Source organism: Puntigrus tetrazona, chromosome 15 (genome assembly GCF_018831695.1).
Source record: "Puntigrus tetrazona isolate hp1 chromosome 15, ASM1883169v1, whole genome shotgun sequence".
NCBI lineage: Eukaryota > Metazoa > Chordata > Actinopteri > Cypriniformes > Cyprinidae > Puntigrus > Puntigrus tetrazona.
Window position 1 is genome coordinate 745,243 of NC_056713.1, and position 16,031 is coordinate 761,273.

A 16,031-nucleotide genomic window follows, 5' to 3' on the forward strand; every position below is an offset into this window, starting at 1 on the left:
TGAGGGGCTGTACTTCTATAATTTATACATTTTTTGTTTTGAGTTCAATGCTAAATCCTTAAGAGCCACAGTTTATAGGAAATCAACCTGTGAATGACTTATTGCATACCGCGTTTTAAATTGCAATTGCACAGAAAAAAATAAAAGCATAAAAAAATAAAAATTCAGACAGTCAAGCAAGCCAATTAATCAAGTCCTGTTGACATTAACCTTCTTTGAATGTCATTACTTTCATAGTAGTAATACGCCCACATGTTGCGTACCTTTATAGTGCAGGGGAAATGGTTTACCTCTCTTCCAGCTCTCCGTCTGTTTTGATCCGGTTTCATCAGGGCCATCATCAGCTTGGCTCAGAGACGCAACAGAGCTCTGAGTAATTGGTAGCGTAGGATTGTGGGAATGCAGCTTGGTACGGGCCCATCTGTCACTGGCTCTGACAAATGATACGGCCCTGTGCCCAAAATGAAAGGGAATAAAAAAAGTAACGGGGTCCCTGTCAGTGACGCATCCCATAATGATCTTCAGTAGAAATGTGCACTCACCACATGGTGCAAAGCACTCATTTAGTCATATGAGAGATGTGAGAACTAGCATTCTTTCACCCCGGTGACATGCCTCCAACGGAGAACATACTGTGTCGCTTGGCGTGTGAAACTGCGGTAAGACCTTCGAAGCATGCAACTTTCCTGCAGTATTCAAAAGTAAGGAATGAATCAGGGTTTGTATTATTTGAAGCTCAATGCCATGCATTCTTGGCCATGTTTCTGCTATAGAAGCTAGAAAAGTTAGTGATTATGAAAGTCAGTTTAGTCAAGCAACCATAAAAAAAGCTGTATCTGCAAGACCTATTGGTGTAGATTAAAGATGCGCATACAACTAGTTTTCCAGAACCTGATGATTGACTTTATATAATATTATAGATATTTGTGCTGGCGGCAATTTATAAAATGAATTTACAGATAAAACTTCTCCAGATTGTGCTGACAGCTTCTAAGAAGTTCTGTCTCCGTCTTCATTTACTTTAAAAGCATTGCAGCTACAGCCATCAACACTTACAACAAAAGACAGTTACTGTCGGACTGCAGATATTCTGCTGTAAAGGATGTCCTCATTATAATGCATAATACTTGTCTTTTGTTTTTTTGTTTGTAAAGACTATGACTTTACAATAGTGTATGCATGGACTATTTATTTGTTTAATATCTTTTAGTTAGCCTACTAAATGCCTGTTGCTTATAGTATATTTGCATATTTGGCAGACACTACTTTTGTAGCATTATTTTCTAATATCAAGTTTATAGAATTGTCCTCATGAGTGTGTTTTGGACTATCTGCATTTTGGTGAACATTTAAAAAAAAATCATGTAAATAAACCATATTTATCAAATTGACTATAGTTTAATCAAATGAAAGTCGGCTAAAAATGTAAATAGAACATATTTAGCAAATAAGGCATGGCTTTAACAAATTCAAGTTGCTAATGTTAAAACAGCTTTAGCGCATTAGCCATACCTTTAACGAAAGTTGCATGTTAGCTCTACATGAATCAAAGTTGTTCATAAATCTTAACAACTATAATGCATATATGCGATATGTTCTTAACTAATGAAAATTGCTCATAATTGTAAATAAAACACATTTAGCATGTTAGCTGTAGTGACTGAAGGTAAAGTTGTTTATAAATGTAAATAAAACGAATTAGCTGCACCTTTAGCAACAGCCTGCGCTGTCGGTAAAGAGGCAGTTGAGTGTTGTCGACAGGTGTAAAATGAAACTGCTTTGTTCTTGTTAAGTAAGGGTTCTTAGCGCAATGAGGCGCTAGTTTATTGATTGATGAATGGTTTAGCAGATATGGAAATGAATGGCTTCGGAGCGCACAAGGACACAAGGGTCTTTATCTGCGTCTGGATTGCCACAATCTGATGCTCACAATCTCGTGTCTGATAGCCCCCATCTTCCATGACGCAAAGTGGCTTTAGGAGACAAACGCTTTGTCGGAGGCTGAAGCTGTCTTGTCGGGTCCATCCGCACAAACTGCAGTTGATCATGGCGTGAATTTCAAACAGGTTGACGAGGGTAATTCAGTCTACTTGATAATGACAGATTGTCAACAGCGTATTTTGCCTGATGAGTGTTTGTGAGATTCCAGCTGTTAGTAGAAGCCAAAGCACTATTTGGATGTGACACAGAATAGTAAGTAGTATGCTAGGTGTGTCTCTTTTTAAGACATCTCATCTTAACCTTTATTTGACTAGCTATACTTATAGCGTTCTCTCTTTAATTCTAATAGCAGAGACCCAGTTAACACACAACATAAAGTATGGTTCATTTTTGGTAATTTCATAACTTACTTAATGTAACCACAATTGTTGCATGCAATTTCATTATCCATTCTATTACCAACTCACGTCATCAGTACATCGTAATAACCAAAAATGTCCCAGATACGTAATCTATTGGTAATATATTAGTAATTTTATGACTTACTGTCAATGGAAACATGGCGCTGTATGCACGTAATTCCATTACCGTCCAATTACCAACTCACAAAGTCGTGGTTACGCCCCCACCGCGTGCACAATTTCGAAAAGAAAGAAAAATATTATTTTTCTGAGTTGTGAAACTTGCATAAATAAATAAAAATAGGTTTGAACTCTGGAAAGATGCTAAAACCTAACATAGCATTGCTTTTAAAGTAGTAACGGTTAGCCTACTGGTGTCTGGGAGTTACCATGACAACCGGGAACAGCAGCTGCTGGAGAGGAGAGGACGCGTCTGACATTTCTCTTTGTTTTTCAGTTATGCCAAAAAAAGTTTAACAACTGCCTCAGATTGGTTAAGTAACATTATCTACAGTCTAATTTAAGTACTTTGTTAATATTATACATCGGTGATTATGGTACTTTTCCTTAATTATCTGAAATGTCTTCTAGCAAAGGTTACGCTAGCATAACATGTTTATAATGATGCTGAGCATGAAACATCTTTAATGCTTTAATTCATATTTCACTGTGTATCATATGTTTTTATTAATAATTTGAGTGTATTTTATTGTTAATATCTGTTTGTTTTTCAAAACAAATGAACTGATTTCATTTTGAATCTGTATTCATCATTCACAGCTGTTGGAATAGCTTTTACGATAGTTTGGGCATATGATGACATAAATTTGGTTAAGCTACTGCATGTCTGCCCATAGAAAATAAATCATTATTACAAAAAAAAACACTTATCAGCACAAAACTATCATGTTACGAACTGGCACTCGTAAAGATGTATATGCATTTTTCATTTTTCCGTTTGCCATGTTGCAGTTACATAATAACAGCTACATAATTTTGTCAGCTGAGGACATAATTACATTTATCTACTTTAATATTTTCCACATTAACCACATAAGTTTGGCATTGTGCAGAATTGACCATTTTTGCTTTTAACAGATGCATTTGTCCAAAGAAATTAGCTATACCATGAGCGTTAACATATTTGTTAGAATAATGTACAAATAAAAGAACTGCAAATTGCTGTCTGTGTTGCATGTCCCTTGCCTCAGTATCTAATTCACACTATGTAGATTACTTGTTCAGCCAATTTGAAATATGCATGGGGCTTTTTGGCAACAAATGCCTTTGAAGATGTGTCAGACGTATTAACACAATACATTAAGCTGTATTTATACAGACTTTTCTTAGTGTAATTTAATATATAAAAGTATTTCTGTAAAACAGTATACCAGACTTCCTGGATGATGGTGTCATTAAAGGGTTAGTTCACCCCATCAACTTCCGAACACAAATTAAATTGTCCAGATCCGGAAATGTAGTAAATATATTGCTAAAACAGTCCATGTGATATCAGTGGCTCAAACTGTTTTGCGAAAAAAAACATATATTTAACATATATTATAAAACATACAACCATTCTTCTCCCCCTGCCATTTTGGAGAGTACTTGTCTATTCTTAACCCTTTAAGCAACAGGCTTTTGAATGGATTCAACAGAAGACTGGTTGGAAAGTGATATTGGGGATAATTTTGTGCCGTGTTGCTTAAGCAGCTGCTAGCATGATTCCCTGCAGTATTCTGCCTTTACCAACATTTTTATTCACCCCTAGAGGAGAATTATGGTACTGCTGCCTAAGCAGTTAGCTATACCATTTCCAATAAAATGTTGGATAATGAAAATTGACTTAGTATCAGAAATACGTTAGAGACAAATGTCTGTACAGCATATGCTAATGAAGACTGCAGTCATTGTATTTATTTAGTTGCTGATAAGGCTGTTTCTCTGGTTTCAGAGGGCTCGTTCCAGAACCACTCTCGATTGCGGACACCACCATTGCCCCTGTCACACTCCCACTCCCCTAGTCAGCATCACGCCGCATCCATTGGCTCTCTGAGCCGCAGCAACTACACCCAGCGCAGTAACCCGAGCCCGGCACCCACCGATAGCTCAGCTCCCAATGAGGGTCCTACAAGTGCCCAGGATTCAGGCAGTGCCCAGGACAACTGGCTTCTCAACAGCAACGTTCCTCTAGAGACCAGGTACATTTTGGGCTATGAAGTTCTTGTAGTAAAATGGCTAATGAAATAGTCGAACAGAATTGAGTGACTTTAAATTAGGCATTTATAATGCATCATAAGGCATGCATTTGCTGGCTGCATGAAGCGTTTAACGCTGTTTGTATCTGTTTAAAAGATCAACTACACTGGTCATACTTAATGAGTCTTTATGTAACCTTTTAGCTCTATATAGTTTATTGGGTCTTTCCTGTTATACAGTACGTTTTGATGTTTATACGTCTTTTAGTATATCTGTAAAATAATATACCAGACATTTAAAATGCTTTCACAAGTTAAAACACAGAAATAGTGAATGGAACCTAAGAAGATGGAAATAAAAGCCAAAGTTAGCCAGATAGCTTATTTGAGGTGCCAGCTTGAAGTATTATTTATATATATATATATATATATATATATATATATATATATATATATAATAGGTTTCCCAGGTTTCAAAAAATTGTGTCAAAAAATCTTAACAGGTTGGAAAGCAATATTGGAAAGATTAATTGACGATATTATAAACAATATTTTCCATTAAAAGTTTTGTTGTTGTTTAAAAACATTCTAATTACTTAAAGGAAATTAATTAATTATAAATTAATTAATAGCATGAATTTATATACATTTGAAAAGCTTTTTCACCATATTTATTCATAAATAAAAATGCAGTATGGTTGGACATAAAATGTGCTGATAGTAGGAATGACCTTAAAAAATGTTTAGCTGAATTGAGAATTAAATGAAGCTTTACACTCTGTCACGCTGAAGTTTCATGCGGCTCTGTTTTTACATAAATTCTAGCCAGAATGCATTTAAAACATGACTAAATATGCAACAAGAGAAAAGCATTGTTTTTTGGGCTTTCCGGGCAGTCTAAGACCTTAAGCCCGAATGCATCAGAGGGCCGAATTTTCTCAAGGTTCTGAAGGAGGCTTTGCTACAAACTCAGCTCCTTATTTATCTCCCATCAGCCCTTGCTCTGTTTGCTTCTATCTGAGACACTTGTGTGGAGGAGATCAGTCAAGAACCTCTCAGATGTCTGTTTGCGTTGCACAGGCTGCTCCTCATGCATGGCGGAGGCAAATCATGGCTGTCAGACCAGCCTGAAGAGAAATGATACATACTGATACTCAAATAACCTAAACCTCCTGCACTGCTCAACCCAAATGGCTCATATTTATTTCAGCTGCTGTGAAAGTTTTAGGCTTTTCAGACTTTGTGCTAAGAGCATCTGTATAACACAGGTTTCAAATCTCAAAACTGCTATTTTACTGTAGGGATTGCAGAATAAAAGTACTTTTTTATTTCATTTGTTTATTTATTTTTTTATTTTTTTCATTTTGTGAAGCCTCTTACCTAGTTTTGTACAACAGTGAAGCTCAAGAAAACTGTCAAAAGTGCTAGAGATATTTGAGTGATGCAATACATGTAACGCTCAAATTCAGCTTCATTTGTGTAATAACATTTTTAAATGTATTTATTTTTCATTAATTTTGTGGTAAATTACTAAATAACCCAGACATTTTGCTTCATTTGGATAGAGAGCAGTAGTAAATGATGATACAAAAAACCCACATTGCAGGCCAAACCCACACCACTGACCAAGTCCCTTGTTTCACGTATATTCTTGCAACCAAATAAAAATAGACATATCCTGTCATTTATGTTGTTTAATAACAAGCATAAGCACTAAGGCGCTTGCTCTAAAACTCGCTTTTTCTTTGTCATCTTGATGCGTTTGTGACCAGCATGGGTGTGAACGGTCCACTCAACAGGAAAATGAATGTTAATTTGAATTTGCGGAGGGACAGTTAGCAACATAATGACTGATTAAACATCATGGATTTCCCCAAACTTTAATCTGGACCAGGTATTCCCATGGGAGAGGGAAACAGATGGTCACGCCAGCCGATCTGCGGCAAGAGAAGAGTGGCGGAAACCGAGTAAATCAGTGACATCACGCTCCACCCTCCATAGCTCCCTCCTCTCTAAAAAAAAAAAAAAAAAAAAAAAAAAAAAGAGCGATCAATTATCCGAATCCCTCTGATGAAATTGGAACCATTAGCAATATCCACAAGGGCAGTGAAAGATGGCCTGTCATTTAGGCTTTGGCTAATGGCTTTGTAATGGTTCCCTCTCACGACTTTTGTACAGCGGACTGGAATGGGTTGGATGAGTCCCTAGATATGTAGGCTTACCGAGCTCTTCCATTGGACAAGAGCCAGGCAGTGCCATTCTTTCAGTGCCATTCTTTTATTGGCTGCTTTTATGTATTCTTTTCTGACTCCTCCAAACCGGCCTCTAGGCCCTTCTCGTCTTCGTTTAAAACTTTAATTTGCCTCCCAATGCCCGAGCAAACCAACAAATGTACATAAGCCGGCCAAAGACAATCAGCCGAGCAGGCAGGCAGTCTGGAACAGCTCTGTAGAAAAGAAAACAAACATTTTCTCTTGTTGAATTGAAGGTGTTGCGCCTGCCCAATGCATGTTGGCGGTTCATTTCTCCATTGCATTATCTCAGTCTTCCCTTATGGAACAGCCGTCTCAGGGGGGCACGGAGCTACAGCAGACATGCTTCACTGAATGCACACTGAGTTCCTCTCTGAATGTTAATAAACCTCTGCTTTATGAAACCATTTATTATTTAAAAACTGCAAAAAAAAAACACATCTTAAAGCAGGATATAGAGTAACCTCTTGAGAATTCTGTCAGTGTAATGTGTGATTCTTTCTGAAAAGTGTTGTGTCAGCCCCTTAAACGCACCGAACGTGAAGAAGTGAATGGAAAAGTAATGCCTTGTTTTCTTCTAACCACAATCATAAAGGAGCCAGAATACTCTAATGTTTATCAGAGAAGAACAGGACGCTTGCAGAGAGGGGCATGGGTCGTACAACACAAGGTACATGTGTGGTAAAAGAGCGTGAGCACTCTCGGGTGGGGAGTGCTGGGTTTCACGGGGATAAAACCCCCCACACAGCACTTTAGTTCCATAAGGATGTCTCCGTTTCCCCACTTCCACCGAAATAGTGCTGGTGCCGAGCTGTGAGACCTGCGGACTTCTTTCAGAACCGACCCACATTTCGACTCACTGGAGAGAGGAGGTTTTCATAACTGACTATGTTATTTAAACCACAGTGACATTACTTGCATGTACCTTTCCAAACAATTTAACATTTAAAACTGCTTTCCCACAAGCTGGGAGACACCCTTGTGCTATTATACAAAAAAATAAGCACCTGTGCAACTAGATTAGAAGTTTGGTAACAAAGTGTTGTTTAATTAAATACACATCGCCATGGGTGTTTCCAATATAAAGAGCTTGGTAACACATAACAGTAAAGATCTACTTTTGCTTGATCTATCCTTATTTAACATCAGTCTTGCCAGACAGAGGAGTTGTTTTTATATTATTTGATGTGGAGATTCTTCCGCTGTCTGTTCTCTGATGTTAATAGTTTAAAAAGAGTAGGTTTAGAGTGCTTTTTTTGGTTTTTTGCTCTTTAACACTGCTTTTACTGCAGTTGAAATACATCGGAATGGTTCCAAATTGGGCTCCGGATTCGACACCAGCACCCTGTCATTGGAAATCGGGTTTTGTTTGTCCTTGTCGGCCTCTCCACTATGTCCGTTTACAGAATTTCGCCGGGTGATCGCATATTTGTGTTTGCACATCTGTCTCCCTCTTGCACGCATGTCTCACTCTCGTTCCATCTGTCCATCTCTCCACCTGTGTGTAGAAACATAGCAAAGCAGACATTCCTAGAGACTTTACAAGACAACTTTATAGAGATGGACATACTGGCCACAGCTCGCCGCGACGGTGCTTACAGTGATGGGTATGTTGCATGATCTGACCGCGGCTGCTGGAATCTGCTTTGCCATGCTGCATAGTGGTACCAGTGCACACTTGTTTCTCATTACATAGTGACATTTGTAACAGAATCTAACATGTTTCATCACTTACTGTATGAATTGCATGTTGTTGTTTTTTTAACAGTAATTATTTATGAACACAAACTAACAAACTTTTCTAATTACGCCTAAATGCATTAGCATTCTTCTCTAAGGAACTATTCATAAGTCCTTAAGTGCACACTACAAGACTGAACCCTCCTACCTTGAAGTTATACAGATTTAAGAAAGCATGAGAATGGGTAATTGCTAACACAATTATATATTAATTGAACACATTTTTTTCCTGCCACATTTGCGACATTTAAGTTACAAACTTATTGATAGTAATCAGCAAAATGCTTTAAAATTTTTAAAGTTATTCTATAAGCATTTCATTGGGTAAGGAGAAGGTGATATTGAAACAGTTAGGGTTAGAATCAGGAAAAAAGACTCCGACAGAAATGGGAAATCTGCAAGATCATTTTTATTTGAATAAAAAACCTGGTACAAATTTTGCCACATAGCAATTTGCCATCATGATAAGCATCTGTCTTGTAGTGTGCACTAGACTTAAAAGTTTTTGCAAGTCTGTTTTCTTGTACCTCATTAGCCTAACATGGTTTGAGTTTCCCCTCGTCTGGTCAGTACAGCTTGACAGTGCTTTCAATGTCTCCATAGATTACGCTATCCACAGTGAATAAGCTGTTTTGATAATGTACATCCTGCAATTTCCCACAGCTTCTTGACACTCGCACCCTTAGGGTGAATTAGAAGTCACTATGAGGGCTTGTATTAACAAGAATCCACTGTGGTCACTTGCGCTGTAAATTAAATTTGATATTGATTCAGAATTCCGATATAACGCACCCCACGGGGCAAAGTGTGTCTTGCTGCCAGCGCTCGGATGTGGCTATGGCAACAGCTTGGAAAAGTGCTTAGCGACAGCAGTACTGACCGGTGCCGGGAATCAAGCCTACACACTCTACAGATACTGTTTACCATGATGAGAAAACACTTACCACACAGTGCTTTCTAATATCCCATTTTTGTGAACATAAGCAACAGTGTTTTCTATGTCTCTGCAGACATTTTCTGTTCAAGCCTGGCGGGACTTCCCCCTTGTACTGCACAACTTCACCTGGCTACCCTTTGACGTCCAGCACTGTCTACTCTCCCCCTCCCCGGCCCCTGCCGCGGAACACCTTCTCACGACCTGCCTTTAGCCTGAAGAAACCCTATAAGCACTGCAACTGGAAATGTGCTGCCCTCAGTGCCATCCTCATCTCTGTCACCCTGGTGTTCCTGTTGGCTTACTTTATTGGTAAGTTACTCCTCTGTGTTTTCACTCACCCTTAAAATTGCATCAGAGGTGTGACTGACATCAGAACTGACATCTGTGTTTGTATTTTGGTTCTTAAAAGAAATACGCAAAAGGTTCCAGCTCTTAGTTGATTTAGTATTGTTTAGCTGATCTGAAAGAAGACCAAAACTCTTCTAAAACAAGACTGGCCTGACAAGTGTAAACCAACTTCATAATCAACAACCACCTTCGATTGGTTAAATAGGGTTATTTATACATGTTAAACGTTCTGCTCTCATACTAAAGATCATTGTAAAGGCTGAAGTAATATTTATCAGTACATGCCTGAAAGAGGTCAATATTATTGCTAAATTTGATCAGTTTGCACATTGTGGCAGAGTAGCGACACATAAAGATGCTATATTCGATTCACTTTTCAATCATTTGAAAACTCTGCTCCTGCAGATTACAGTTAACATTATTGATTTCTCACATTGTTAGGAAATTCAGTGTCCCACAACTGTATTCAGCTTGGTCAGTGAACCAAATCAATAATAGACACCAGATAAAGTGAGATATGATTGAGCCATAGCAACAGTTCATGCTGGTTGTGATTTAATTTTTCCTGTGTGGTTTACATTTATGGGGTTAAACAGTGACTACATAGAATTATTAACTGTCTGTGATTTATTTCAGCTGTATTAGTTTTGTACCATATTACTGTGAACATGTGGTATCTGCGGAATGTGGTATCTGCTAGTAATTCTGTTACGTTTCATAAAATCCCATGAAAGAAGTGGAAAATCCAAAGTACATGTAAGAAGATAAGAGCTAGTCTAGCAGTTCCAAATAAAGTGTGTCCATACCTTGAAGAGTAAATCAATAATAACAATAATGTTTTGTATAACCCAATATCTTTTATAGGACAGCATGAAATGGGTTTGCATAATGCGTGTCTGCTTAGAATGTAAATTGTTACGTGCAATCTCATGTAGAGCCCACAGAATGAAATAATATTTTTTTGAAGTTGAAAATATGGGGGAAAAAATGAGTGCAAAGTCATTTGCACAATGTGCACCCAAATGGAGATTGCACAGATGTGTCTTCATTATTAGAGATAAACAGCTTTTCACAGCTTAGGCACTGAGAAAAAATACAGTGTAAAAGTACTGAAATGAACTCTAACCATTCATTCATGCATCTATTTTTGACATAAAAAAGAAAAATCTAAAAAACACAATTGCTACTTTGTGGTTCTGTACAGTGATTTGGTACCTAAATTAAATGTATGATGGCTAAAAAAATGCTCAGCTTTGTTTAAAACTCTATCTTAAGGTAGTCTTGTGGACTTTGTATGAGGTGCACTATTTGTATGGTGCATGTAACTGACTTTAAATGTATAGTTCACCTTCAGCTTTTTTGTTCTTTTTTGACCAACAACTGAAGGTGAACTATTCCTTTAATGGCGCCTATGCAAAATGTTTTAAATCACTTTTAGTTATTATTAGGATGCTGCCTTAGACATAGAACATAGTTAGTATATAATGTGGCAGCTTGCTATGTTTTTAGACCTATGTGTTGAAAAAAACATGTAGAGGTTTAATGCATCATGTAGATGTCCTCCAGTTTAGAGGACCTTTGTTCCAAACAGTTGGTAGCTGTCTTCATGCTTTAAACTGCTTTAAAGGTACATCACCTATGCTCAATTATGAAGTAGAATGCACCGAGAGATTCTACTGTAATAATTATGTAGAGTATGCAATGTATTCTTTCCTCATTAACTTATTGCAGTAATCAGTTGTGAGTCATGCCTCCTGTGGGCTTCCTGCAAGATGCTCTATTTGTTTTTCATGCAGAATCATAGCCTATGTGAAGCATTCGTTTTCTGTCTTGAAGACTTTTAAGTGGTGTCTGCTCAGTAGGCAGAAGCTCTCAAATTTTGAAACAAAACTACATACTGTAGTCTACATTAAATGCCTAAGCACTGTGCTTAATTAAGTTATTCTCTGAGTTAGCTAGAAGGCTAGTTAAGCTTTGACCTTGTTAGGAGCCCTGCGAAGCCTACCAAGCCGATGTATCTTAATCACTTCATGTAATTACAGACACCCCACCCCATTCTAACCCTCTTCCAAAATCAAGCTCATCTCCCTGAGCACCTCAGGTAAACACGCATGAAACTGTAGCTCACCCTGAGAATCTGGGATTCAATCAACAACAAGGGGTCACGTTTAATTAAAAGCTGATGAGAAAATATATTTAATTTCAAGTGCAATTAATTATGTAGGCCTGTAATTGGAAACTCTAGCTGTGTTGTCTAATGAACCCAATTAAACCTCCTGACAGATGTTTTTGACTTGCTGCATAGTTTTGCCATTTTCCCCTATTCTTTTTTTCTGTGGAGTTTGCAAGAACCGCTTCCTTGAAAGGAGTGAGATCGCAGAATTGGGAGTGGTGTGCCATTTTCTCAGTGGTGGCATGCTCATTAAGAAGGTCATTATGTCCTCGGCATCTGAAGGTCATCAGCTTCCCTCTGTGTTCATTTCTAAGCGTGCTGGGCCCTCATTGTAACACCCACATGCAACCTAAGTCATAGCCACAAGACACTCACTCTAACTGTCGGTTGACTTTGAAGCCTCTGTCTTTTGTTTTCTGACTCTTTCTTTATTCATTATTACAATCAGCTTAATGCACTTTCACTTTAACCTCCAGTCAAATGTCTTTTTTTTCCATTCACAGTGTTTGATTGTCAAGAGATCAATGTTATAGGGTTGAAAGGACTGGTAGTGTTTATAGGACTTGTGTAGCTTGTGGTTTTGTGTCGCTGCAAAGTTTCGGCTTGTGGTAGCCTAAATTAAAATGAGGAAACTTGCTTTAATTTAACTGCAATATAAGACTTTGCAACTGGGAAGTTAGGTCATAGTCCTGTTCGGTCACCATGGTACCCTTGAGCATGACACTTAGCACCAGGTCACCCCAGGGGAGCTTTCGTTGCAATTAGCGTTGAATCACGGTGGACAGAAACTGCCCTGTAAATTGGCAAGCTGCCAGAACGAAGCTATTTTATCAAGACATTCTCTGTGGCCAGACTTTATACGCACTCTTACTAGTGTAGAGATATTATTCACTCCTGAGTCTGACAGATTCCTCTAAGCTTCAGTGTGAAAGTGAAAAATGGCTTAAGACTTTTTGATCTACTAACTTGCTGATGATGTGCATTTCACTGCCTCTCATTTATAGTCAACAGTCTGAACTTGAAGTGAGACCAGAGGAAGGCACATAGAAAAGCTCCACTGGGAGTTTTGGTGAAAAGATGAGGCACTCATGACTGGGGAAACTTAACACTCAAGAGTGCTCTCCAAGGTCTCACTGGTTTGTCTGCAAATTGATTTGACACCTACTTGTGATTTTTAAGGGCTTAAAATCCATGTGTGCTCAAAGAAAGTAAGCAAGTGAGTAACCTTAAAGGCAAGCTATAAAAAGACACATTTTCTTCAGTCAAGAACAAACTCTTCAATAAATGAAGTAGGTATCCCTTAACAACCTTTCGTTGTAATAAATGTAAACCCTCCAAATACCTACTTTAACCATGTGTCTCGCTTCTTTAATCTTGTCTCGCTTCAATTTGCCAATGTGGTCACTGGTATCTTCACTTTAGCCTTTCTGTCTTCAGATAAGTTTCTTTATAAAAGATTCCATAGTCAAATATGAGATGGCTGCCCAAAAAGTGCCAAAGATTTTGCACACCAGGATCCTTGCAGGAGGGGTGTCAGAGTAATTAGACTGCTAATGAGAGGACTGAGAGCTGCCGTGTTCAACGCTCATCCATTCAAGTGTCTAAGGGGAATTAATTAACCATATGCTTGCTAATGTGCCCTGTCCATTCTATGACAGATGAGCAAGAAATGGCATTTCTCAACCCGTGACTACTCTGCCCCCAGATCCCTGCATTGTCCTCTTTTTTTTTTTTTCTTGGGGTAAAGCTGTTTTTTTGTTGGAGGTAAATGTGGGATAGTTGGTGTCTTTTGTTGTTGTCTGTTTCTCAGGAGGTGTTGCAAATGTTTGAAATACAGAAGTGGAACAGTAATGAGCTTGTGTTCCTCTCAGACTGAAGCAGTAGTTTGTTCAAGCTTTCTTCTTTCTAATTGGCTTGCCCAGTTCTGCCAATGCGGCCTGCCAAAGTAGAGATTGCGGGGCGCTGCGTCCAGACTTGCATTTCAGCACAGCTGCCGTTTTGCTCTCAACAGGTCGTGGGGTCTTTCTACTTGGCGTTCCAGCGGGACCATCATTAAAAAAAAACACCTAGCTTAGTCCGCTTCCACCTGTCCGTGCTTTGCTCCTTGCTCAGGGAGCCTAGCTGACAGCTGAGAGAGGGAGCGAGAGAGAGAAAGAGAGTGAGTTTAGATGATGGAAGAGTTTGGGCTAGCTGGAGAAACATATTTCATAAGCTGGACTCTTCCCAACGCACTCTGGAAATCATAGATACCGGGACAGCTCGGACATAAATCATAATGAGGTTTGGTAGCGGGGGGTAGCCAGGAAGCGTGTGAGGTATTTTACATCAGAGCTAGACAGGAGAAGTTGCAAAGGGGTCCAGATGGAAGATGGACCCCTTGAAGGAGCAATTACTTGGACATTTGGAATGACACCTAGACCCATGATGCCTTTGATTCGATTGTCCACCCCCACTGCCCATGCTCACAGTCTGCACTCTCTGCTTCCTCCCACAGAGCCACAAATCAACCAATGTGCAGCAGAAAAAGAGAGCGAGCTAAAGGAATGCCTTACTCGATCTTTGGTGATGACAAACCAAGCCATCTGTCTCGTACCGTGTCTGTCCGCCTTTGACATAGTCAATTCCAGCGGTACTGACGGGGGCCGAGGCACCCGGTCGTTTGCATTTATATTGTCTCTCAAGACAGCCACGACTTTTTATCGCCTCCACAAATGCTCTCTTGCAAAAGTAACAGCAACATTCAGACCTTTCTTCAGTAATGCCCGAATCTGTCGGAATGCAATCAACAAAATGCACGGCCTGCAATTTTCCAAATGGCTATTGATTGAGTAAGCTGGAGGATGGCCACTCTCATCCACCATGGCAATGCCTGTCAAAGGCTTCATCGTTTTTCAGGCCACATATTCACTATTTAGTAAATGTGGGCTGGTTACCACATGATATGGCTTTAATTAATGGCCAGACATGAAAATGAATGCAAAGCAGAACTCTCCATTTGTCACGACTAGTTTGATCCGTAGTCTGTGAGCTGTGCACTGGGCTTTAAAACTGCCAATTCGATGCTCCTGGTTAAGCTAGGGCAAGCACATCTTTGCAGAATCTTAAGGATCATTGATTTTACAACATGTAAAGCAGGACAAAGAATATCCAACTAAAGGCCCAATGAAGCAATTAGACAAAGATCTTTGTTTTTCTTTGAAAATGAATTCAAGCACATCTTTTCCTCGGTAAACATCGCTCCAAACAATCAGCAGTTAGTCAGTGAAGCATTGCTCTCTTAGTCAAATTATTAAAGATGAACTTGGCGTACCTCCCTCCATCCCCAAAACCTAATGAAGTACAGTCAAATTAGAAATTCTTGAAACACCAGAAATAATGTATATATATATATATATATATATATGTATATATATATATATATATATATATATATATATATATATATATATATATATGTATATATATATATATATATATATATATATATATATATATATATATATATATATATATATATATATATATATATATATATATATATATGTATGTGTATATATATATATATATGTATATGTATATATATATATATATATATATATATATATATATATATATATATATATATATATATATATATATATATATATATATATATATATATATATATATATATATATATATATATATATATATATATATATATATACATATATATATATATATATATATATATATTACCAGACCCTCACTCTATATAATACATAATATAATGCCTGATAATTTTTTGCTTAAACTAAATTAAGCATTGCTTGGTAATTGGTTAACCTAAATTAATATTATCTGATTGTTTACTTTAATGTAACAAATGGCAGCTATTCAGTCTAATTCATTACATACTGTACCATTCTATCAAAGTTTTTTATCAAAGACACTATTTTAACACTGAGTTCATGTGACATTTTATTACCATTTTCTACCATAGCAAAAAACTGATAATGTGAGAAATGTTGAAGGTGTCTCAATAATTTTTGGTTTGACTCT

General features: G+C 37.9%; 1 protein-coding gene across 1 annotated transcript in view; it reads left to right on the forward strand.

The window, feature by feature from the left end:
- The window catches only part of tenm4 (teneurin transmembrane protein 4), a 193,892-nt gene that overhangs the window by 83,513 nt on the left and 94,348 nt on the right, over positions 1-16,031 (forward strand). Inside the window, 3 exon segments of the mRNA XM_043259601.1 lie at positions 4,297-4,543; positions 8,301-8,399; positions 9,543-9,778. Coding sequence (XP_043115536.1) covers positions 4,297-4,543; positions 8,301-8,399; positions 9,543-9,778 — 582 coding nt within the window.